General features: G+C 48.8%; 1 protein-coding gene and 1 long non-coding RNA gene across 6 annotated transcripts in view; one reads left to right on the forward strand and one right to left on the reverse strand.

The window, feature by feature from the left end:
* The window catches only part of ACER1 (alkaline ceramidase 1), a 46,180-nt gene that overhangs the window by 5,201 nt on the left and 14,666 nt on the right, over positions 1-26,313 (reverse strand). For 2 of the 5 annotated variants that reach the window (XM_019430880.2, XM_053897671.1), the window contains exons 2-3: positions 264-378; positions 40-181 (exon numbers count right to left, since the gene is read on the reverse strand). In XM_019430880.2, coding sequence (XP_019286425.1) covers positions 40-181; positions 264-378 — 257 coding nt within the window. Of the gene's footprint in view, positions 1-39; positions 182-263; positions 379-15,309; positions 15,435-15,471; positions 15,644-16,028; positions 16,049-26,313 lie in introns of those variants that run through there. The other 3 variants (XM_053897672.1, XM_019430879.2, XM_019430882.2) reach the window with 3 other exon arrangements.
* LOC109255984 (uncharacterized) lies at positions 15,724-17,438 on the forward strand. The gene is made up of 2 exons (XR_002075456.2): positions 15,724-15,973; positions 17,274-17,438. It is a non-coding gene; the product is annotated as an uncharacterized LOC109255984 (long non-coding RNA).

Raw genomic sequence — 26,313 nt, forward strand, 5'->3', positions numbered from 1 at the left:
GCTCTGATGGGACCCACAGAGGACCGGCCCCAGCCCCACCTGTTCTCTCCTAGGAAAGTGGGGAAGTAACAGCGAGGCATCCATATGCTGTAACTACTGGCCAGCAGCCACAGGATAGCAATCTCATCCAGCAGCTGGCCCAGGAGGCTAAGCGTCATGTGGAAATACATGGAGAATAGGCCTGGAGCAAGAGACAAAGGTAGGTGGTCAAGAGGGCTGTCCCCCCAACCCCCGCCACCCCAGTGTCACAGACCCCCACCTACCTATGACCATAAAGAGGATCCAAGTGATATAAATGCAGCGGGAGCGTTTCTGGGCATAGGGGTACATCAGAAACATCATGAGAGGCCCAAAGATGAAGAAGGTGACATTGCTGAACTGGAAAAGAGGAGGACGTGGGGAGGGGGTCGTCAGAAGCGGAGGCAGAGGAGGAAACCCTCAGTCCTTAGCCATTGGTCATCTGCCCTCTTTCAGGCAGTTAAGGAACCCAGACTCTGGCAATCGGTCGGTTGATATTGGCAGTCAACCAGTCATCAGTACATTCGTCACTCCGTCTGTTTTTCTGTGAGTTCATTCACTCATTCACTCAACGAATGTGGCAAAGTCTATCTACTGACTTTCTGCAGCATACATTCTCCCCCTTTTCCTTCTAGAAATAAGATCCCCAACTTTAAGACACAGCGGCGCAACTAAAGACTACATTTCCCAGCCTTCCTTGCAACTCGCTGAGCCCTTGTGACTTGGTCTGACCAATGGGATACGAATGCAAATGAATCTATTACTTTTTTTTTTTTTTCATTAATGTGAGCTACATTTATCAGGATTTACTGAATTAGAAAGTGAAACTGAGGGGGGCGCCTGGGTGGCTCAGTCGGTTAAGCTGCCGACTTCGGCTCAGGTCATGATCTCACGGTTCGTGGGTTCGAGCCCCACGTTGGGCTCTGTGCTGACAGCTCAGAGCCTGGAGCCTGCTTCGGATTCTGTGTCTCCCTTTCTCTCTGCCCCTCCCCCGCTCATTCTCTCTCTCTCTCTCTCTCTCTCTCTCTCTCTCTCTCTCTGTCAAAAAAAAAAAATAAACATTAGGAAGTGAAACTGAGAAATTTTCAAAATGCAGGACTACACCAGCACACATTCCCTTGGCCATTTGAGAGATGATGTCATCACTCATCACAAAGCCCCTAGAAGATTCTATGGTACCCTGGTGAGATAATTAGAGTGAAAAAGGCAGATAAAATCTTCATGTTATTATGAAAATAATTTTCATCTCGAGGAACCTCTGAAAGCTCTAGAGACCCCACAGTGTCCCTGGACGCTGTTTTGAGAACCATTTCCCTGTGAATGGCAGAGCCAAAGGGCTTGATGACGTCGAGTTGCTGAATTCAGCTATTCCAGAACCATCTACCTCCAGACTTCCATTTCAAAAAAATAATCAGATATGATCCTTTCTAGTTAAGCTGTTTTTAGTGGGCTGTTTCATTTGAAACCAAAGAATACCAGTTCCTGGGATTCTGGGTCCAAGTGACGTGGGATTGGATCCATACTCCCCCCCACCCACTAACTAGGAGGAGGTAAAATCAATGTTCTAACCTTCCATGTCTGCATTTCTGACATCTGCATTATCGCTCCCTCTTTGTGTCCTTGACCCAGAGGTCCCCAGGTCTCACTAGTCTATGAGTACAATTAAGGTGACAAGAACGTTTGCACCAGAATTCCAAGGGTTCAGAGTCCCTGACTGCTGATACAGGACTTCAATGCCCCTCAAAGTTTCCCCCAGATATGTCTGGGCCACAGAGATATCTCACATGAGCTCAGAAAAAAGGTGTTCTCACATATATTAAAAAAAAAGGGGGGGGGCGGTGCGTGGATGACTCAGTCGGTTGAGCGTCAGACATCCGTTCAGGTCATGATCTCACGGTCCGTGGGTTCAAGCCCCACATCGGGCTCTGTGCTGACAGCTCGGAGCCTGGAGCCTGCTTCAGATTCTGTGTCTCTCCCTCTCTCTGGTCCTCCCCTGCTCATGCTCTGTCTTTCTCTGTCTCAAAAATAAATAAAAAACATATTAAAAAAAGAAAAGAAAACAAAAAAAACGTGAGGTCAGCCTGCTTGCTCACTCATTTGCAGCCTTCTCTCCCCAATAAAATCTTCCTCTTGTAAAGGTCTCTTTTGTTGCCTGAATCCCATCTTAGAAAGTGAAGAAACAGTGCCCTGTTAACTAGGGCACTCCGTTATTTCTCAACGTCCTGAAGACTAGGGCGCAAGTCAAAAGCAATGAGCTATCACCCCACACCAGTCAGAATGGCGAGTATTAAACAAGGGAAGAAGAAGAAATAACAAATGTCGGGGAGGATGTGGAGAAAGGGAAACCCTTGTGCACTGTGGGTGGGAAAGCAAATTGTGCAGCCGCTGTGGAGGCCCCTCAAAAAATTAAAAATAGAAATACCACATGAGCGGTTATTTTGCTGCTGAGCGTTTACCCCCCAAAACACAAAAACGCTAATTTGGAAGAGAGGGAGACACAGAATCCGAAGCAGGCTCCAGGCTCTGAGCTGTCAGCCCAGTGCTTGACGCAGGACTCGAACCCACCAACTGTGAGATCATGACCTGAGTCATGACCTGAGTTGGACACTTAACCGACTGAGCCACCCAGGCACCCCCAAAATCTTTAAAACCTATAAAGAAGATGTGGTCTATACATACATCGGAATACTACTCAGCTGTAAAATAGCATAAAATCTTGCCATTTGTGACAAATGGATGGACCTAGAGAGTATCATGCTAAGTTCAATAAGACAGAGAAAGACAAATGCTGTGTGATTTCACTTTTATGTGGAATCTTAAAAACAAACGAACAAACAAACAAAGAGAACAAATTCATAAATACAGAGAAGGATCTGGGTGTTGCCAGAGGGGAGGGGGGGAGGGGTAGGCAGATTATGCGAAGAGATACAAGCTTCCAGTTGCAAAATAAATAAGTCACAGGGCTGAAAAGTACAGCACAGGGAGTACAGTCAAGAATATTGTAATGACCTTGCATTGTGACAGACGTTAACTATACTCACCGTGGTGAGCATTGTGGAACATATGTAATTGACAAACCCCTAAAACTAATATAATATTGTGTGTCAACTACACTTCAATAAAAAAAACTACAGAGCGTGGTGGTGGGTATAGGGAAATGATTTACCTGGTCCAAGGCCACCCTCTAGGAGCCTAGGTCCTGGGCACCAGGCAGGTGTCCCAAGGCAGGCGTCCTTCTGATTCTAGGGAAGCCCATGGCTCTCCTTGGGTGATGGCAAACCAGCTCAAAAGCCACCATGAGGACCCTTGGAAAACTGGTTTGGCACGAGTGGAACTGGTCTGGTTCCACTCGTTTTCCATGTCCTTGTTTTCCACGCCAAGGTGTCTGATGCCCACCAACGGACAAGTCAAACACATGTCTGGCATGGCCACCTAGCTCACAGTGACTACACACTTGGTGTGTCTGAATCATGAGCCCTGCCCCCCTCCCCCCACTGGAGTAGATGCCTATCCCAAACTGGGCCAATCAGATTTTCTCGGGAATTTGAAACTTGGAGCGAACGCAAAGCCTGGGAATCACCAAGATTGTGTCACGCCATTGTCCGTTCCCTAAGATCTGGGGATATCGTCTCGATGTTTAAGATATGTCAGCCGTCTTGCCACCACAAACAGACAAGACTGAGGCCACGGGGAGTCTGCCTTTGAGCTAAATCCTCCAGACCTGCCTTGGATCCCAGCCTTCCCAAGCAACTCGTCTTTCCATTTTGAGATACCCCAGTACCTAGCCAATGCATTTTTCCTCTTTGGGTTTTTGGGTTTTTTTTTTTGCTTAAGCTAGCTTTCTATTTCTTCAATCCAGCAAAATCATCACCATTGGTATATTAGCTAGGGTTCTTCGGTAGCAAGCAACAGGAAATGAATTTGGTGAACTTTTACCACAAATATAAATATGTGTGTATGTAATTACTCATTAAATTAGTTATCATTCAGTCATTTATTATGGCGAACTCATTAATCAAAAGAATTGCGGAAGACAAGGAAAACCAGAAACCACAACAGCTCTGAGCCTTGAATGGACAGTCTCTTCAGGAGGCAGCTTTTGGGCAACTTTGTAGCTGTTCTATCCGGGCCCGAGATTCATCACATTCTGGAATGTTGCCGAGACCACACCCACCCTTGGCCAGAGGAGGGGGAGCCCCTTGACTGACCACCCCACTGAGACCATAACCAGTTGGAGAAGGGCAGCTAGGGGGTCATAGGGAAAATGGGGCCATGGATACTGAATACGGGCAAAATCCCAAACAAATCCTACGTTCCCTCTGCCTTCAAACACCAGCCCTTAGGGTGTATCGAGCGTGGCCAGAGATGCTGAACCAACCAGTTTCCCAAACTCTAAACCCTCCATTTAAAACACATCTGTGACTCCCATAAATAAAATGCAAACTGTTAAACTTGACTTACAAACTCCCTCCATGACTCATCTCTCTCCACCTTCAACTTTATCATCTAGGTGTGAGGGATGACCCAGTTCTTCCAAATGAGCCATGCTTTCTCTCACCCCTTAACCTCCAGAAGTTTGCACGTGCCGTCCGTACTGCCTGGAACATCCCTTGTCCCCACTTACCCCTCTTGGCCAGGCCAACTCCACCTCCACCTGTCACCTGGGCATCACTTTCCGATAAAGCCTTCCCAATTCCCCAAGGCAGGGTCAGGTGGCCTCCCGCTGTGCTATGTCCCTCTGTCCTAACGTTTGTCCGCCAGTCTGGAACTGTCTCGCTCTCCCACTAGACGGCTCTCAGAACAGGGGCTGTGTCCTCCCCATTCGGGAAATATTTCCTGTTGACTGGACCTCAAAACAGGTTTACACGGATGACCAGTCACATACGTGAAAACACTTGGCAGAAGAATGCCTTGTGCCTGGAACATTCTGGATGGAAGGCGTTAGGACTGTCACTTTCTCACCTGTTGACATCATGGTTTTGTAGACATTGCTTTTAGTCCTCGCATGCCCCCTGCTCCGCCTCCCCATCCCCCCAACGTGTGGCTTTCTAGTTCTTTCTCTGGCAATGAGAAAACTGGACCTCAGAGAGGTGGAGTGACTTCCCTGAGGTCTCACAGCTCTGGGGACTCCAGAGTTTGCTTTTACCCCCTGCCTTAAGAGACAAGAGGCCTAGACGGGTGGCAATGATTAAGAGGGAGCGTCCCTGCTCCCTGGCTGCGTGACGTACTGTCTCTGGGTTTCCCTTTCCTGCATCAGTAAAATGGGGGAGCATAACGAACGCTACTGTGGAAGCTGTTGGAGGGGGACGTGTGAGGCCAGGCACTGAAAGACTGCATTGCCAGGGATGTGGTCCTAGCTCGATGAAGAGCAAGGGCCTGCTGCGGCTGTCGTTGTTGTGGGAGATAATAGTAACAGGCTTATCCTTGGTTTCCTTGCTCCAGGTTTGGGGGCCAGCAGAACCCAAGACTGAAGTTTCCGAGAACGCCCCCGAGCGTGCAGAATGAGGCCAAAGCAATGGGCGGAGCCTCTGATTAATGGGCTCCAACTGGTTCCAGAGTCTCTGATAGCATCAGAGACTGCCCTCTGCCAGGGCCTGCCTCCCTGCCTGGGGCCAGCCCGTTTCCCAACCCCTGGCCCCACCCAGACTCTGTGAGGCTGGAGACGCACCTGCCCAGGACCAAGAGCTGGACTCTCTGGGCCCCAGCCCCAGCAGGTGTCTTCATATTCATTCATTCATTCATTCACTCACTCACTCACTCATTGTTTGCTTACCAGCCATTCCTTCAGTACCTACTATGTTGTTCAAATGCCACAACGGAGCCCCCAGACACAATCTGCCTTCACGGGTGCATCCAGTCGGGGTTTGGGACACATTGCAGGCCTCATTTGCCTTCTCTACCTCCGAGCGCCGCAGTGAGGATTAGAGAACCAAGGGCTCTGGGGCCAGTTTTGCTCACTGCTGTGAAATTCCACGGTCTAGAGCGGTGCCTCACACACAGCGGGTGCTCAGAAAGTTTTTGTAGACAATGATGTGTGCAGAGAACACACGTCAATAACGTAGCCATGTGCCTGGCCCGGGTGCTATCGTGGCTGCTGTGTTGCTTTGATTCTGGAATAATTTGCTTTTTTGATCACCGGTACCCTGCAGGGTCTCTGGCAAATAGATGTGGCTGGGTGCCTCAGGTCTGGAAGAAGGAAAGGAGGGAAGGGGGGGGGGGAGAGAAGAGAGGGAGGGAAGAAGGAAGTGAGAGAAGAAAGGCGGGGAGAAGGGAGGGCGGCAGACAGACCAGAATTGACTGCCCACCTCGGCCTTGGGAAAAGGCAGTGGGGGAACCCCTTTCTCACTTACCCCGGCCACCCAAGCTGCCCCTCCCGCCCCCCACAAACGGCTTCTCTCCCACCCGTCGTTTCATTTGTGGGTTCCACCGATTCAACCTTGACGGTGACCTCCGTGAGGACAATACACAACTATTCGACCCCTGGCTGTGTCCCCAACACCCACCGGGCGCTCAAGAAAAAAAGCTGCCGAATCAATCACATCAACGAAACACCCCCAAGCTCTTTCTCCCCACCGCCAAAGCTCAAACTCCCACCACCCACACCTGGCTCTGTCACCTGTCGAGGACCCCCCTCCGCATCCACTCAACCAATGCGCGTGAATGTGGGGGCAGGGCTGGGGGTGTGCAGCTAAAGCAGCAGTCACAGACCCTCCCTGAACGGGACTTACTTGCATGAATTAAGAAACACATAATTAATTCTTAATCACACAGTAACTGAGCGGCCTCGCGATGCGGTGGTTAATTAAGTGAGAGACTCTGGGACCAGGTGGGCAGACGCAGCTTTTGTGCCCGTGCTATTTACCTGCTGTGCAACCCTGGGGAAGAAACGTACACTCTCTGAGCCTTTACCCCCACTTGTAAAATGTGGAGAATAAAGAGTCCCTACTTGTTAGAATTGCTCTGGGGGTTATACGGGAAGTGCCACCTGTTAAGTGAAGGTAATAAACTAACACTTCTGCATCTCTGGCCATGTTTACCTTCTAATAGTAATAACTTTATTCAATGCTTGGGATGTACCAAGAACTGTAAATTTTTTTAGATCTGTTTTTTTTTTTTTTCCAAATGGAGGTATAAATCACATATGCTCAAATTCACTCTTCTAACGTGTGAAGCCCGGGGGCACCTGGATGGCTCAGTCCGTTAAGCACCCGATTCTTGGTTTCAGCTCAGGTCATGATTTCACAGTTCACGAGATCGAGCCCCGCATTGGGCTCTGTGCTGGCAGCGTGGAACCTGCTGGGGATGCTCTCTCTCCTCTCTCTCTGCCCCTCCCCAGCTCGTGCACGCACACACATGGGCTCTCTCTCTCTCTCTCTCTCAGAAATAAATAAATTACCTTTAAAAATAAATATATAAAGCGTGCAAGTCTGTGGCTTTACTCTACTATTCATGAGGTTGTGCAACCATCACCACTCTCTAGTTCTAGAACATTCTCACCTCCCCGGAAGGAAACCCTGTATCCATGAGCACTCCCTCCTCCCCCCGCCCCCCAGCAACCACGAATCTGCCCCTTCGGCTCTGCAGATTTGACTCTTCTGGGCATTTCACATGGATGGAATCCTACCAAACGTGGCCTTTGGTGGCTGGCTTCTCACGGCACGTCCTGTTTCCAGGGTTCATCCATGTTGTGGCATCAGCGCCTCCCTCCTGTTTATGGCTGAGTAGTCCATTGTGTGGACGAGCATTTGGGATGCCCAGCAGTTGCTTCGTCCTCTCCATGGTCCTGTGAGTTAATTACTATTAGTACCCCACAGCTGCTCCCTTTCTGAATAAGAACTCAGCGAATATTTGCTGAATAAATAGGAAGGGAGGAAGGAAGGAAAGGAGGAAGGAAGGAGGAGGGAATAAGGAAGGAAGGAAGGAGGAGGGAGGAAGGAAGGAAAGAAGGAAGGAGGAAGGAAGGGAGGGAAGAAGGAAAGAAGGAAGGAAGGGAAGAAGGAAGGAAGGGAGGGAGGAAGGAAGGAAGGAAGGGAAGAAGGAAGGAAGGGAAGAAGGAAGGGAGGGAAGAAGGAAGGGAGGGAGGGAGGAAGGAAGGAAGGAAGGGAAGAAGGAAGGGAAGAAGGAAGGAAGGAGGAGGGAGGAAGGAAGGAAGGGAAGAAGGAAAGAAGGAAGGAAGGGAAGAAGGAAGGAAGGAGGAGGGAATAAGGAAGGAAGGAAGGGAAGAAGGAAGGAAGGAGGAGGGAGGAAGGAAGGAAGGAAGGAGGAGGGAGGGAGGAAGGAAGGAAGGGAAGAAGGAAAGAAGGAAGGAAGGTAAGAAGGAAGGAAGGTAAGAAGGAAGGGAAGAAGGAAGGAAGGGAAGAAGGAAGGGAAGAAGGAAGGAAGGGAAGAAAGGAAGAAGGAAGGAAGGGAAGGAGGGAGGAAGGAAGGAAGGGAAGAAGGGAGGAAGGAAGGGAAGAAGGAAGGAAAGAAGGAAGGAAGGGAGGGAGGGAGGAAGGAAGGAAGGGAAGAAGGAAGGGAAGAAGGAAGGAAGGGAAGAAGGAAGGAAGAAGGAAGGAAAGAAGGAAGGAAGGAAAGAAGGAAGGAAGGAAGGAAGGGAAGAAGGAAGGAAAGAAGGAAGGAAGGGAAGAAGGAAGGGAGGGAGGGAGGGAGGAAGGAAGGAAGGGAAGAAGGAAGGGAAGAAGGAAGGAAGGGAAGAAGGAAGGAAGAAGGAAGGAAAGAAGGAAGGAAGGGAAGAAGGAAGGGAGGGAGGGAGGGAGGAAGGAAGGAAGGGAAGAAGGAAGGAAGGGAAGAAGGAAGGAAGGGAGGGAGGGAGGAAGGAAGGAAGGGAAGAGGGAAGGGAAGAAGGAAGGAAGGAAGGAAGGAAAGGAAGAAGGAAGGGAGGGAGGGAGGGAGGGAGGGAGGAAGGAAGTAGGAGGGAATAAGGAAGGAAGGAAGGGAAGAAGGAAGGAAGGGAGGGAGGGAGGGAGGGAGGAAGGAAGGAAGGGAAGAAGGAAGGAAGGAAGGGAAGAAGGAAGGAAAGAAGGAAGGAAGGGAAGAAGGAAGGAAGGGAGGGAGGAAGGAAGGAGGAGGGAATAAGGAAGGAAGGGAAGAAGGAAGGAAGGGAGGGAAGGAGGGAGGAAGGAAGGAAAGAAGGAAGGAAGGAAGGAGGAGGGAATAAGGAAGGAAGAAAGGGAAGAAGGAAGGAAGGGAAGAAGGAAGGGAGGGAGGGAAGGAGGGAGGAAGGAAGGGAAGAAGGAAGGAAGGAGAAGGGAGGAAGGAAGGAAAGGAGTCTTTCTTTCTTCCCAGTACCACCTGGCATGCTGTACCCTTGACTTCTGTTTTTGTCTCCTCCATACCCAGGACACCAGCCCCATAAGGGGAGGCATTTTGGTTTGCGTTGGTCATCTCTGTGCCCCCAGAGCCTGGAACAGTGGCTGTCCCAATTCTTGCTGAATCATGCACAAAATGGAGGGGCCGTTATCTCTTTGAGTTGGACCCCTCTGTCACCCCCCAGAAGGCTTTTTCTGAAGCAGAAAAGAGGTCCAGAGGGACCTATCGAGTCTGGGCCAGCATGTGTCATGGGCATGATCACCATTGTGTGAAATCAGGAACCATGCCCCTCCTCGTTTTCCGGGAGCGGGGTGGCTGGCACAAATGCTTTTGCTGTGAATTCGATGAGAAGGAATACAGAAGAGGGAGGTATGGTTTAAAACTCACGGGGGGCACCTGGGTGTCTCAGTCAGTTAAGCATCTGACCCTTGATTTCAGCTCAGGTCATGATCTCAAGGTTGGTGAGTTCAAGCCCCACATTGGCCTCCATGCTAAAGGTGCAGAGCCGCCTTGGGATTCTCTCTCTCCCCCCTCCCTCTGTATGCCCCTCCCCTGCTTGCATGCTCTCTCTTAAATGAATAAACAAGCAGTAAAAAAAAAAAAAAAAAACAGGGGCACCCGGGTGGCTCAGTCGGTTAAGCGTCCGACTTCGGCTCAGGTCATGATCTCACGGCTCATGAGTTCGAGCCCCGCATCGGGCTCTGTGCTGACAGCTCAGAGCCTGGAGCCTGCTTCGGATTCCCTCTCTCTCTCTCTCTCTGCTCCTCCCCTGCTCATGCTCTGTCTCTCTCTCCTTCAAAAATAAATAAACATTTTTTAAAAAACTTTTAAATAAAATAATAAAATAAAACTCATGGGACCTGCTACTCACAGCCAGGGGCTCAGAGAGGGACAGGTCTCCCCCTGCACCACACAGCATTCAGAGAAGAGGGGCTGAAGCCCTCGCCCTGCAAAGGCCAGCAGCAGAAACGCTCAGTTGCAGAAAGAGGTAGGAGGTGTGGGCACTGCAGGCTCCCACTCGGATCGCTCTGTGCCTTCCATTGTACCCACCCCCATACTCTTCCCACTCATTCCCACCCCTGCACCCCTGCCTATCCAACCCCCCCCACACCCCCGTCCAGCCATCCCCTCCCTTTGTCCTATACCCAAGCATCTGAGAGGGAGCTTTCTGGAAAGGATGAGACGCAGAGCTTCTGAAGCTTTGGCAGGACCCCAAGAAAGAAATTCAGCAAGACAGCTGCTTCTCAGAGCTGGCGGGGGGGGGGGGGGGGGCTTGAAACTTCCTCTCCCGCCACTTGAAACTCTCCTAAGTTGTCAGCAGCCCAGAAGGAGGCCACACCTGGAGGCCACCAGGCTAATGCCAGCAGAAGCAGACTGAAGCGGCCCACACCTTGACTTCTCCCCCGCCCCACCCAATCCAGGCCCTCCCACACCCTTGACCTCTATTCCTGTTGGATCTGCTGTCCTGTCTCTCCGGGGCCCATCTATGGCGGGCAAGCAGGTGTCCCAGCCGCTCCCCACATCATTGACTCTTCGCTGTTCAAAAGTCATCCATGGCTCCCGGGTGCCCTCACCATGGAGCCCACACTCCTCTGCTTGGCATTCCTCCTTTGGCACCTGGAAACCTCACCCACCTTTCCCTCAGCCCTCGGTTCCTCCCCCACCGGCAGCCTGGGCTCTGGCTTTAAACCAACTGTGTCTTGAGATGCTGTTCTCTCTCGCCTCAAGACCTCTGCTTCTGCTGGCCCATTTGGTCTGTATGCCTTGGAGACACTTACTCATTCTTCAAGCATTGAGATCCCCTCCACATTCAGCAGGCACAGTCCTAGTGGGTCATCCCCATGGCTCCCCTCTGCTCCCTCTGGTCCCTTGGCCCTCCCTCTGCCACAAGCTAACCATGGGGCGGGGCAGATCTGACCCTGGACCCCCCACTTCCTTAGCCCGGGAGCACATAGCATCTCTGGGACCCCGGGATCAATCAGCACGCATTGGTTTATGGCGTTCTTGTTGGACGAATGCATGAGCCCAGCGAGTCTATCAGCAAATGTGGGATGTATTTCAAACACTCCGACTCAGCAAGCCAAACTTGCTCCTCTTCATTTCTTCTCATATTCTAGCCACGGAAACACTCCTACCCTTCCCTAACTGTGCAGCCCCTTTCATGTCCAGAACTCAGTACATCCTTCTCTCCTCTCCTCCCTTTTCCTTGACTCCCACCCTGCTTGGCAAAACTTCCTGCTCATCTTTCAAACCCGATTCCCAGGTGTCCTCCTCTGTGAAACTTGCCAACACGCGGGATGAGTCCTCCAGTGGTTCCTCCTTCCTGCTTCTATTCCCTGATCATGTGGCCCTGGGTTTTGCCCCAGATTCAGCCAACCCTGCGAGCAGTGCAATGAGAAAGCAAAATATCCTTCAGAGGTGCCTGGGTGGCTCAGTCGGTTGAGTGTCCAACTCTTGATTTGGGCTCAGATCATGATCTTACGCTTTGTGAGATCGAGTCCCACATCGGGCTCTGCGGAATATGCTTGGGAGTTTCTCTCTCCCTTCCTCTCTCTTTGTCCCTCCCCCACTCATGCGTGTGCTCTCTCTCTCAAAATAAATAAATAAACTTTTAAAAAACTCTTGCTACTGTTGGTGGGAATGCAAACCGGTGCGGCCACTCTGGAAAACAGCGCGGAGGTCCCTCAAAAAATTAAAAATAGAACTACCCTACAACCCAGCAATTGTACTACTAGGAATTTATCCAAAGGACACAGGAGTGCTGATGCATAGGGGCACTTGTACCCCAATGTTTATAGCAGCACTTTCAACAGTAGCCAAATGATGGAAAGAGCCTAAATGTCCATCAACTGACGAATGCATAAAGAAAATGTGGTTTACATATACAATGGAATACTACTTGGCAATGAAAAAGAATGAAATCTGGCCATTTGCAACAACATGGATGGAACTAAAGGGTATTATGCTAAGAGAAATAAGTCAGTCAGAGAAAGACAAATACCATATGATTTCACTCACATGTGGAATTTGAGAAACTTAACAGATGATCCTGAGGGAAGGGAAGGAAAAATAAGATAAAAACACAGAGGGAAGCAACCACAAGAGACTCTTAAATATAGAGAACAGACTGGGGGGTTGATGGGGGGGCGGGGGAGAGGGGAAAGTGGGTGATGGGCATGAAGGAGGGCACTTGTTGGGATGAGTACTGGGTGTTGCATGTAAGTGATGGGTCATTGGGTTCTATTTCCTGAAGCCAACACTATACTGTATGTTGGCTAACTTCAGAATTAAAAAAATAACAACAAAAAAAATATTGCTACATATTTCGTCTTCATTTATAAACCTCGAGCAAACACATGCTTTTAAAGAGCTTGGTGGTATTTCGCCAGAACGTGCTGAGCCCTCACAGGTTGGTGAAAGTGTTATGGCTTCCTTTTTATTTATTCCTTCATTTATTGCAATTGCAAATGACTCAGAGAGGACTTTGTACGTAAATTTTGTTCACCATTGGGACTATCTCTGTGATGCAAGTTCCTGGAGGTTCAATGACCGAGTGGGGGCGGTGAAGGTGCTAGAGGTACATCTACATCTCAACACAAGTTGACACATTGCACACAGGAAGCTGCGAAATAGGAGCGTGCCTGCATTTGCTGCAAAACAAACTCGGTTTTAATTACTGATTTGCGAAGCCAAAAAAGAAAAGATCTTATTAGTTTCTAGTTGGCTGCTTATTATTTATGTATATGTAACAATTATTGTTACATCATATAAGATATACCATATTATATGCAGCACATAATACACAATATGTAATAAATACATTATTCTATCTTATGAATATTATATATGTGTGTATATCATATACCACATAATAAATATATTATTGTATAATATAAAATATTATATATTGTGTATGTATATTATATACAATATGCATATACAATTCTATCAGAAGCTGGCAAACCATGGCCCTGTATCAATTCTACCCAATGTCTTCTGTTGCATGGCTTGCGAGCTGAGAATGACATTTGTGCTTTTAAATGGTTAAAAAAAAATAAAACAAGAATAGTATCTTGTGACACGTGAAAGTTACATGAAATGCACATTTCAGTGTCCACAGATAAAGTTTTATTGCCACACGGCCCCCCTCATTTGTTTATATGCCGTCTGTGGCTGCTTTCCAGGTACAATGGCAGAGCGGAGTCCTTTCCACAGGGATCGTATGGCCCCCAAAGCCAAACATATTTAACATCTGGCCTCTACAGCAGACGTTTGCCAACCCCTGACCTATATGACTGATTAGCTCTGGTGATGGGTTCGGGCTACTCAGAAGTGTTTTAGAGGAGAGAATCTTGGGGAGACCCTTTATAACCTAATCTGCATTCAATTCCTTAAGTTCTGGAGGTTTTGCCAGAGCCTTTTCTTTTTAATTTTTTTAATGTTTATTTATTTTTGAGAGACAGAGAGAGAGAGAGAGAGAGAGAGAGAGAGAGTGCAAGCGGGGGAGGGGCAGCGAGAGAGGGAGACACCGAATCGGAAGCAGGCTCTAGGCTCCGAGCTGTCAGCCCAGAGCCCAAAGCGCGGCTCGAACTCAAGGACTCTGAGATCATGACCTGAGCCAAAGCCGGACGCTTTAACCGACTGAACCCCCCTCGTGCCCCTGCCAGAGCCTTTGTGATAGAAGAGAAAATATCCAAGTGTGTTCACACCAGGGAAAGGTAGCTACTATTTTGTGAAACTTTTGTTTCCGTTTGATAAGTACCTGGAAATGCAGGTACCCGGTGATGACGCTGTGGAAATCTGGTGTGTGTCATAGCCATGTCTCCTGCACCCTGGGAGTGTCCCCCACTCACTCAATTGGCTGCATTTAGAGGCAGGCTGAAGGGAGGCGCCCTGAACGCTCCTCCCCGAATCCACGCACAGAGGAGCGTTTCGCGTAGGCATGTGCGGCTAGACTGGGGTCTCAGCCCAGCCCTACGGCAGCCCTTTCTCGGTGCCTTCTCTGGGGCCCCCACCTCAGGGACTGCCAGGGACTCCAGGAGAAGGGTCCCAGACCCCCAAACCTCTTCTCCACCTCAGAGATCGGCACGTTCAGCCCCCTCCCGTTTTTCAGGCAAGAGCACTGAGGACCAGAGTCAGTATCTCTGTCCAGGAGGAGCAAGAACAGGGAGACCACAGAGAAGCCCTGAATCTCAAACTTCCGTGCCCCTCCCCCCGGCTCTGGAAAGCGGTGGGGTCAAAGTAACAGGGCAAGAGTGAGGGAGGCATCTGGGACTGAGCTCCCAATCCCCAAGCCCCCAAAACATCTCCTGGACCCACCAAGTTCAAATCCTAGCTCTAAGTGCCACGGTGACCCTGGGCATATCTTTCGCCTCCCCTTTGAGCGCCCTCAGTATGCGCAGGGCACAGAGCAAAGCACGTTGCCTGCACCACCCACCGACCGTCCCAGAAGCTCCAGGGACAAGGGCGGCCTGCCTTATTCACGGCAGTCTCCCCAGCACCCCGCAGGAGGAGAAGCACAGCCACATGAATCTTTGGCCGCTTGCGTCTTCTAAGATTTCCTGAAATGCCACTGCCATCCAGGCATTTTGAGCCCTTCCGATATGGCCTCATACCATGGATGGGGGGAAAGAGGACTACTGTGCCCAGAACTGAGGGGTCCCCGGGACATGAGACTTCCGATGCTGAAACCAGGATAGTCCCCAGCAAACTGGAATGAGTTGGTCAACCTAAGCTGGGGGTACAGCTGAGAACAAAATAGACACAGCCGTCTCCTCCAGGAAGCCCTTCCTGATCCATCCCTCTGCCACTGGCTCATGGATCACCTCTGCCCTCCCCGCTCCCCAGGGCTGCCCCCGCACCTCCCATTAGAGCACCATCACCCTGGCTTGTGAATGCCTGGAGTCACATGCGTGTCCTCCGCTCCAGGGGAACAGGGAGCCTGGCTATTTTCCTGGTCACTGCTGCATTTCCAAAACCTACCACAGATGCCCCATGAATGAACAAAGGCCAGCACCCCTTGCCTAACAGACGGACGAAAGCTCAGAGAGGTGAACGCTCCAGCAGGATTCTCCAGCGGCCGTGTGGAGAAGCCGGGGTTTGAACCCCCCCGTCCGGCGACACCGCTGCCCCCAGCCCTCTCACCGTGTTGTAGAACTCGGCCACCAGCTCCGAGTGCTGGAAGTTACTCTCGCACCAGTCCACCTCGGAGCTCTGGTAGGCGAAGATGCTGGGCATCCTGATGTGGCGCCCGCTGCCCACTGGCTGGGTCTGGCGGCGAGCAGCATGAGAGCCTAGATGGGCCGGGCCGGGTGAGACGGGCAGAGGGCAGCTGTTGCTCCACAGCAGGGAGGAAAAACCTGCCGAACCGCTCCCCAGTTGCACCAGGACGGCCTACCTGTGCGGTGGAGGTGGCAGCTGCCCTGGGCAGAAGCCGAGGGACTGGCACCATCCAGGCGGGGCACGGGATGGCCAGATCATGGGCCTCCCGTCCCTACCCACGCGGAGTGGGAGTTAGGGGTCTGGTACGAGAATGCCGATTTAAAATATTAAAGAGCCCCTGGAGATGAGTACCCTGGCTACCCCCGCTTTGGAGGTGGGCAGACGGAGGCAGAGAGAGCGAAGCTACCTGCCGAAGGCACGCAAGGTGAAAACGCCACGACGTGGAAACAGACAGCTGAGTCCAGACTCTAGGCTCTTACCCATTAGGCTGAACTATGTCCACGCTGTCAAAGTTCTGTGCTGCTACTCGCCACACCGGGGGCAAGGGCAGCACACCCAGCCCCAGGGGCTTGGCTCAGCTCCCTTGTCGTCCTTGGCTGTGTAACCTTGCCCTATCTTTTCTCCTCCGGGGGCCTCGGTCTTCCTGTTTGTGCTATGGGAAGGCGGGGCTGGATTGAAGCCATTTCTCTCGGGTGGTCAAAACTACGCCCAGAGTGTCCCAGCTTCTACCAGGGGCCACCTGCAAAACCCCCATGAAGGGAGGGATCTGCAGAGCTCCAAGTCTGGGGGTCCCTGGGCCTGGCTTCCAAGGGCTGTGGCAAGCTCTGGTTTTCGAGTCAGCAAGGCCTGAGTTTGAATTCTGAGTTCCTCCCCTTCCTAAGCTGTGTGACCTCCCGGGCAAGTGAATCCACCTCTCTGAGCCTCAGTTTGCTCATCTGTAACACGAGGAGGGTGGCGGTAGGCCCAGGTGTCTTTATAAAGGCACACCGAGATAAAGCCAGTCAAGAGCTTAGCTCGGTGCCTGGCCCAATGTGGGCCCAAGAGAAATGGCAAAATGGGTTTTCTTATTGTAGCCGATCTCGAACTTTAAGGCAACCCGTGGGAATAATAGTAACAGTGGCACATTTTACTGAGTACTTACTGGTGCCAGGCTCTTTCCTAAGTGCTTAGCACTCAGTATTATTTCATTGAATGTTCTTGGCAGCTCGAGGAGAGACTTACCATCTCCAGGTCACTGGCAAAGAAACGGAAGCCCAGAGAAGTTAAGTGATTTACTCAAGGTCACACAGCTAAAAAGTAGTGAGAGACTAGATCCACACTTCCCTCGTGTGTAAGATGGGAATAACAGTGCCTCTCAGAGCTGCTGTGCAAAGTTTGCCTTAACTGCTGGTGGCATCCACTTCCCATTCGTGGCAGGGAAATAAATTGATTTAAGCTTTATAATTCTGGGGGTGGTTACATAAATCTATACATGTGAAGAAATTGCGCGCGCACACACACACACACACACACACACACACACAGGAACGAATATAGCAGGTGTTGAGATCTGAATCAGTTCTGTAGATTAATCGATGCAAACGTCCTGATTTTGAAACTGTACCACTGGAGAAAACTGAATATAGGGTACAGGAGACCTCTCTGTGAAATTTTTGCAACTTCTTGCGAGTGTACAATTATTCCAAAATAAAAGAGTTGTGCTTCTTTTTCATTAACTGATTTAGGTTTTCAATCGGAGGAAGAACGGATCAGCAGACTGTGGTATATCAACACGATGGAATATAAAGGAGCCTGCCTTATAAAGGAAGGAAATCCTGGCACCTGCTACAACGTGGATGAACTTTGAGGACGTTGTGTTCAATGAAATAAACCAGACACAAAACAACAAACACTGTCTGGTGTCCCTAGAGGTGTCCCGTCCACAGAGAAAGAGAGCGGATGGTGGGAGCCAGGGGTGAGGCAGGGGGTGGGGAGTCCGTGTTTCATGGGGACAGAGTCTCAGTCTGGGGAGGTGAAAGTTCTGGAGACGGATGGTGGGCAGGGCCGTACCATTATATGGAAGTCCTTTATGCCACAGCTTAGCCATGCAAACCGTTTCAAAATGGTTCAGATGGTCAACTTTAGGTTGTGCATATTTCACCACAGTTTTATTCATTTATTTTTTAATTTTTTTAAATGTTTTTATTTATTTTTGAGACAGAGAGAGACAGAGCATGAACGGGGGAGGGGCAGAGAGAGAGGGAGACACAGAATCGGAAGCAGGCTCCAGGCTCTGAGCCATCAGCCCAGAGCCCGACGCGGGGCTCGAACCCACGAACTGTGAGATCACGACCTGAGCCGAAGTCGGACACTTAACCGACTGAGCCACCCAGGCGCCCACACCACAGTTTTAAAAAGCCAATGGTTTAGGTTTATAAAGTGGGTTTTGTCTGATAAAACATCAATAAATACGAGTTCAGGCAGAAGGTAGATAACATGAAAATCTTGAGGGTGGTCTGTGAAAGTCAGAAATTTGGGGACTACTGAGGTGCGTGCTCAGGGCCCAGCCCAGAGCCTAACGTGGCTGCTGTCACTGGTATACTCCTTGTTGTTATTATTATCCACAACTTGTCAGAGCTTCCATTTTCCACCCCCTGCCAGGTGCCCAGAGAGCTGCCTTCCAGATCCTCTGGGAAGACGGGAAAGATGCCAGGTTTGGAGATGAGATAAGTTCCCAGAGCCTGAATTAAAAGTGCTGCCCGAGTGGCTCTCTACTCCCCCAGAGCAGCTGGAATCCCACCGTCTAGCCATAGCCCTGGCCCCCAAATCCCCTCCCCAGGTGGGCCAGGAGAGCAAACATATACCAACCCCACCTCTCCCAGCCCAGCTGAACGCGGAGAGCCTGAGTCCCTGAAGGCGGAGGGGGGGGGGGGCGGGGGGGGCGAGGTGCAGGGGGCGGGGTGCTGAGCACTCTGAGGCCCCTCCCTGTTCAAATCCAGGGCAGGGTACAACTGTCGGGATCTGGCCATCAGGGACCTCAGTGAAGGGTTTAGCAGCAGGAAGCAAGGTGGTGACAGGTGCCCACGTCCGGTCCAGCCTGGAGAGTTTGGGAAATCATCCTGCACAGAGCCGACTAGGAAAACAGCACAGCCAGATAAGTGTGTGATTTCTCTCTCTGCTAGGGAGAGAGATGGAGGCCAGCGTGTGCAAAGGGCCAGAGCCTGGGAGAAGGGGTGTATGAGTTCTGGGGGCTGCTTACAAATTAAGACAGTGGCTTAAAACAAGACACACATATTATGCTACAGTTCTAGAGATCAGGAGTTTGAAATGAGTCTTATAGGGCTAAAATCAAGGTGTCCACTGGGCTGGTTCCTCCTGGAGGCTCTAGAGGAGAATCCATTCCTTGCCTTTTCCAGCTTCTAGAAGCTTCCCACATTCTTTGGCTCAGGGGGGTGGGCATCCTCCATTTCAATATATGCTGCTCCCTTTTGGATTCCATCATCACACCTCCCTCTCTCTGACTGTGACCCTCTTCCAAGGAGCCTGGGATGACACAGGGACCACCAGGACAATCCTGCAGAGTCTCTTTGCAGGTAACATTCCCAAGTTTCAGTACCAAGGATGTGGGTATTGGGGAGAAACGCTAATCTACTCACCACAGGGGGAAGGAGGAGGGTCTGGAGGTAGCGGCATTGGGGGCTGAGAAGAGGGGTGAAATGAATTCGGGCTAGCTGGATATGTGCACAGAATTGGGGATGAGAATGGGCACGGGGCTGGGGAGTGGACAGGGCGATGGGGTGTAGAGGGGTTTGGGAAGGGGCTGGAGACTGGGTTGGGGTTGGAGAAGAGGTCAGGGGTTTATGGCAGAATTGGAGATCGAGGTGCTGGGGATGGAAAGGGGCCAGTGTGGGCCTGTGGGTGGGGCTGGGACTCTGTCTCTGGTGGACAAGGGCATCCCTCCCACTCCCCTCACCCGGGCAAAGGTCTCACGTGCTCTTATTGGGGGGGAGGTCTCTTCCACTCTTCTTCTCCCTCCCTTCAACACCCTCCCCAGGTTTGAAGCTGGGGTCTGTCCTTGGCTTCTGTCAACTGCCAGTGCGCACCTGGTCCAGGTAACTGGTCACAAAGACCATCAGGCATCCCAGCCCCGCCATGCTGCTCAGTTGCAAGGCCACTGTTAACTCCTCTCACCCCCACCATGAGCCTCAATAGGAAAGGGACGGATTTCTTCTTATCCGTGTTCTCATAAGCATCACACAACAGGTGCGCATCACAGAAAACACAAGTCAACAAAGAGAAAATTAAACCCCCTGATCATTTTACAGTCTGGACATCGTAAGTGCTGTAAATATTGAGATATTTTCAGCTTAAAAAATTGTTTATATATTTTTTTAACAAAGATTTGGGTATATGTATGTTTGTTACTGAATTTTTTCACTCTAAGTGTCATTAATACCCTTCCATAGTTCAAAGCATATAGAAAACCACATACGACATAAAACTTACCATCTTAGCCTCTATCTATCTATTTATAGAGAGTGGGGAAAGGACAGCGGGTGGAAGGGAGAGAGAATCCCAAGCAGGCTCCACACTATCAGGGCGGAGCCCGAGGTGGGGCTTGAACTCATGAACCGTGAGATCACGACCTGAGCTGAAATCAAGAGTCTGATGCTTAACTGACTGAGCCACCCAGGCGCCCCATCATCGTAACCATCTTTAAGTTCACAGCTCAGGGGCATCAAGCATACTCACATTTTTGTGCAACCACCCCCACCATCTGTCTCCAGAACTTTCCATCTTCCCAAACAAGACTCTGTCCCTAAGAAATACTGACTCCCCACCCCCTCCCCCAGCCCCAGCACCCACCATCGACTTTCTGTCTCTATGGATGTCACTCCTCTAGGGACCTTCTATGAGTTCCAGTCTGAGTCTGAAGGCCAAAGAGCCAGAAACACCCATGTCCAAGGGCAGGAAAAGCATCTCTCTCAGGCATAGAGCAAAGTTCCCCTTCCTCCACTCTTTTCTTCTATTTGGGCCCTCCGTGGCTGGGATGGTGTCCATCTGCACTGGTGAGGGCATCCTGTTCACAGAGTCCACTGATTCAAATGCTAATGTCTTTTAGAAACACTCTCACAGACACGCCCAGAAGAAATGTTTTACCAGTTACCTGGGCATCAGTCAAATTGATACATAAAATGAAGCATCACAATGGGTGCTTCACTATCATTTTCTTTTCTTTTTCTGTTATAAATAATGTTACAGTGAACGTCTCAGAAGGCTTAATCTTCAAGCAACAAATAATAATAAAGTCTAATGCTTCTCTATCCAATATGGTAGGCTCTGGTCATAAGGCTAAGCCCTTGAAATGGGGCTAAGTGCCATGTGTTAAAATAATAGTGTCTTGGATATTGGGTTAAATAAAGGATATTATTAGAAATCATGTCAGCTGTTCTGTTTTTCTTTCCCAAATGCGGCTACTAGAAAATTTTAAGTTCCTACAAACGTATGGCCAACTAACCTTTGACAAAGCAGGGAAGAATATCCAATGGAATAAAGACAGTCTCTTCAGCAAATGGTGCTGGGAAAACTGGACAGCGACATGCAGAAGAATGAACCTGGACCACTTTCTTACACCACACACAAAAATAAACTCAAAATGGATGAAAGACCTAAGCGTAAGACAGGAAGCCATCAAAATCCTCAAGGAGAAAGCAGGCAAAAACCTCTTTGACTTTGGCCACAGCAACTTCTTACTCAACACGTCTCCAGAGGCAAGGGAAACAAAAGCAAAAATGAACTATTGGGACCTCATCCAAATAAAAAGCTTCTGCACAGTGAAGGAAACAATCAGCAAAACTAAAAGGCAACCGACAGAATGGGAGAAGATATTTGCAGATGACATGTCGGATAAAGGGTTAGTATCCAAAATCTATAGAGAACTTATCAAACTCAACACCCAAATAACAAATAATCCAGTGAAGAAATGGGCAAAAGACATGAATAGACACTTCTCCAAAGAAGACATCCAGATGGCCAACCGACATACTAAAAAATGCTCAACATCACTCATCATCAGGGAAATACAAATCAAAACCACAATGAGATACCACCTCACACAGTCAGAATGGCTAAAATTAACAACTCAGGAAACAACAGATGTTGGCAAGGATGCAGAGAAAGACGAACCCTTTGCAATGCAAACTGGTGTAGCCACTCTGGAAAACAGGATGGAGGTTCCTCAAAAAATTAAAAATAGAACTACCTTGGGGCGCCTGGGTGGCTCAGTCAGTTAAGCATCTGACTTTGGCTCAGGTCATGATCTCGCAGTTCATGAGTTCAAGCCCTGCAGCAGGCTCTGTGCTGATAGCTCAGAGCCTGGAGCCTGCTTTGGATTCTGTCTTCCTCTCTGTCTGCCCTTCCCCTGCTCACACTCTGTCTCTCTCTCTCTCTCAAAAATAAGTAAATATTTTCAAAATTTTTGATTAAAAAAAATAGAACTACCCTAAGACCCAGCAATTGCACTACTAGGTATTTATCCAAAGGATAAAAAAAATGCTGATTTGAAGGGGCACATGCACCCCAATGTTTATAGCAGTGTTCTTGACAATAGCCAAAGTATGGAAAGAGCCCAAATGTCCATTGACTGATGAATGGATAAAAAGGATGTAGTATATGTATATACAATGGAATATTACTCAGCAATCAAAAAGAATGAAGTCTTGGGGCATCTGGGTGGCTCAGTCATTGAGCGTCCAACTTCAGCTCAGGTCATGATCTCACGGTTCGTGAGTTTGAGCCCACATCATGCTCTGCACTGACAGCTCAGAGCCTGGAGCCTGCTTTAGATTCTGTGTCTCCCTTTCTCTCTCTGTCCTTCCCCCACTCACATTCTGTCTCTCTCTCTCTCAAAAAAAAAATGAATAAACATTTTAAAAAATTAATGATGTCTTGCCATTGGCAACAATGTGGATGGAACTAGAGTGTATTATGCTAAGTGAAATAAGTCAGAGAAAGACAAACATCATATGATTTCACTCATATGTGGAATTTAAGAAATAAAACAGATGAACAAAGGGGAAGGGAAGGAAAAATAAGATAAAAACAGAGAGGGAGGCAAAGCATACGAGACTCTTAAATACAGAGAACAAACTGAGGGTTGCTGGATGGGAGGGGAGGGGGGGATGGGCTAAATGGGTGATGGGTATTAAGGAAGGCACTTGTTGGGATGAGCACTGGGTGTTATACGTAAGTGATGAATCACTAAATTCTATTGCTGAAATCATTATTACGCTATATGTTAACTAACCTGGATTTAAAATAAATAAAAAATATAATGAAAAAAAACTGTAAGTCCCATATGTGGCTCACATAAGATTTCCACTGGGTGGGACTGGACTAATGATGTTGTCGGGAAGTACCAAGCACTGTGCTACCATTATCTCCTTTCATTGCCCCAGATACCGCAGAAGCCCCAGGATATGGAAGTAAAACTGTTTCTGTAGCTTAGTCGCTAAGACAGCACCCCCCACCTCGCCTCATGGGGTGATCTTATGGAGGAGAAAACAGAGGCTCTCAGAAGTTCAAGTGATCTCTCCCAGAGTCACACACAATGAGGGGACACTTTCTCAAAGGGTGGGGACCTCTTTATGGTCTTAAATAGCGTTGGATCCTATTGTGAGAAAGTCAGTCTCTTGATTTCTCTTCCCGGTTGTTTTTGGTCAATGAGAAAGCCTCCGTTGGGTGTTCCGGTACCTTCAGAGCCTCTCTATCAATTCCTGGTCTCCCCTTCTGGGCTAGAATTTCACCTTTTGGCTTCTCTGTATTGATTTTTAGACAGCTTTATTGAGGTGTAATTGACATAGAATAAACTTCGTATGTTTAAAGTATTCTCATTCAATACATCTGGACATATGCACACACCTTTGAAACCACCACCAAAATCCAGATAATAAACAGACCTATATTGTTGCTTTCTATTTATCTTTGTATTTATCTTACCTTCTATTTACTGCTTTCTAGTTGATCTACTTTTCTAGCTCTCCATTTAGGGCAGCACTGTAGAATTGCCTTTGGGAATAAATGTGTGTATTAACACTTTTGAAAAATGAGTTCATTTGAAAACAACGTTTAAGTAAGTAATGGCTGCAGATACAGTTGGACAAAGTTTAAAATGTGAAAACTCCCAGGGTTGTAAAGGATGTGATTGAACAATTGGTGAAATTTGAATATTGACCGTATATTGAAATAGTATTGTATGACAATACGATTTTTGAATTTGATACGTGAGTTGCAGTTATGTATGAGAGTGTCCTAGTTGTTAGGAGACACATCCTTCAATATTTAAGGGTGAAGGGACATGATGTCCACAACTTGCCCTGAAATAGCAAAAATGGGGGGAGAGATGAGAGAAGGAAGGGGGGAGGGAGAGAATATGGCAAAATGCAAGTGATTGGGGAATTTGGGTGAAAGGTACATGGTTCAACGTATTCTTGCAATTTTTCTGTTGCAACAGAAATATTTCAAAAGAAAAAGAAAAAAAAATATGTTGGCTCATCAAAAGTATTGATGAGGATGGGGAGAGCATCCTCTTATCCCTGACTGGTGGAAATGTGAGATGGTCAACCACTTTGGAAAACGATATGACATTGCCTAGTGTGTTATTGAGCAGACCAGGCCAATTGCTAGAATAAGACAATACATCAAATCTCAATGTCTTAAGACATAAAGTGCGTTGTGTGCCTCTGCCCTGGAAGGCTGTCTGTCTGTCCGTCTGCCGGTCTGTCAAGTGGCCCAGGCTCTTTCCATCTTGTGACGTTCCATCCCCACACCATGTGACTTCCATCCCCAGCATGAAGTTGTCAGGGTGCCCCCCCCCACCCCCACCCCGCCAAGTAGGAAAAAGAGAGCCTATGGAAGACACGTTGGATTCTTAACCGCCTCAGCCCAGGAAGATTCCCCTCCCTTTAGCATACTTCCTATTGGTCACAATGAGTCCATGTGACCTCAACCAGCCGCAAGGGGAGCTGGGAAATGTAGTTTCTGGCAGAGCAGTGGCTCCTCTGTGAAAACTCTACCCTGTGGAAAGGGAGCCTGAATCTTTGTCACGGAGCAGGCTGCCTCTGCCACATCCAGCAAAGCTGCAAACGAACATACCCTGTGACTGGGAACGTCCCTCCTGGGTTCACATTCCTCGGAGAAACTCTCGCACATGGACTCAGGACTCGTGCACAAGATTATTCAGAGCTGCTTGAAACCCTGGAAGTCTGAATACTCACGAAAGGCAGACTCGATAAATGAACGATGGCATTTTCATTCAGTGGAATACACATAAGTGAACAGCAGGGACATGCATCCACATGAGTGACTCCCAACAAGATAATGCTAGACCAAAAAAAAAAATGTCACAAGGCAGTACACCTATTCATAGAATGGCAAAAATCAGGCTACATTAAATAAATGATATTTGGGGTGGGGCTGCTAGCCTCACACACGTGTGTGGATGTATCTGTTGTTAAAATATTGCAGTATTGGTTGGTACCTAGCTGCTGCTTCAAGGCTCCCTCACTCCGGTGGATCCCTGACCACCCTGACTTTGTCCCTATGACCCTATAGACTTCTTCACGACCCAGCAGCTAATGGGTTAAGATCCATAACTATTTTTAATATTGCCTTGGGTTTAGGGAGACAGGCATATATGATTTTTTTAAATGTCTTAAAAAAAAAAAAAAGCAAAGGGATCGTGAATACCAAATCCAGAAGGGTGGTCATCTCAGTGGGAGGATCAGGGGAGACTATGTATCCACTAAGGGCCCCACACGGGTTTTCACTGGGGTCAGTGTGTCTCCTTCCTGTTTACATCCCAATACTCCGGGACAACAAAGGGAAGATATCATTAAGCCCCATTAGAAGCCATCCTCAGAGCCATGTGAACTGTTCCTGCTTCCGACACATCCCCAAGTGGCCTCAAGGCTTCAAGAAATCCATCACCACTGCCTTCTAATGTGGCTTAACTCCATTACTTATTTGCAGAAGCATTGTCAGATAAAATACAGGACACCCAGTTACATTTGAATTTCAGATAAGACAAACCATGAATAATTTTTAGCACAAGTGTGTCCTCAATATTGCGTGGGATGGACTGAAACCGCTGAAAAAGTATTCCTCGTGCATCTGAAATTCAAATTTAAATGGGCCTCCTGTATTTTTATTTGCTCAATCTGACAACCCCATTTTGGAAGCTTTTCCTTCACCAGACCCCTCACCTTTTTCCTCCCTCCCATAAGAGAGTTTCACAAAATGTACCGTTCACCGCCTCCACTTCTGAGATCCAATAACCCTCGATGGTTATTCTGAGGCTCACCTTTTGCTTTTTCTCCTGGTATTCACCTGTAGGGGAATACTGACACTTTGGGAGACATATTGCCAACTGGGATTTCTGCCAGATTTTAAGGTTCAGAGGATTTAGGCTTGCAAGTTTAGCCCTGAAATTCAACGTTTCTCTCCAATATCACAGCCAAGATCACTGTGGTCCAAAGGGAGAGACTCTGCCTGTTCCTTCTCTTTCAAAGGGAGGGAGGAGAACACCCCCTCTCAAAGTCTAAGTTATGGATCAGATTATACCGATTATATATAAAAAAAAAAAGTATGTTGAAGTCGCAACTCCCCAGGACCTTGGAATGTGACCTTATTTGGAGACGAGGTCTTTACAGAGGTGATGAGGTTAAGACGAAGTCATCAGGACGGGCCATAATCCATATGGCATCCTTAGAAAAAGAGGAAATTTGG

This window comes from Panthera pardus, unplaced genomic scaffold (assembly GCF_024362965.1).
Source record: "Panthera pardus isolate Hobbes unplaced genomic scaffold, ASM2436296v1 HiC_scaffold_8, whole genome shotgun sequence".
Lineage (NCBI taxonomy): Eukaryota > Metazoa > Chordata > Mammalia > Carnivora > Felidae > Panthera > Panthera pardus.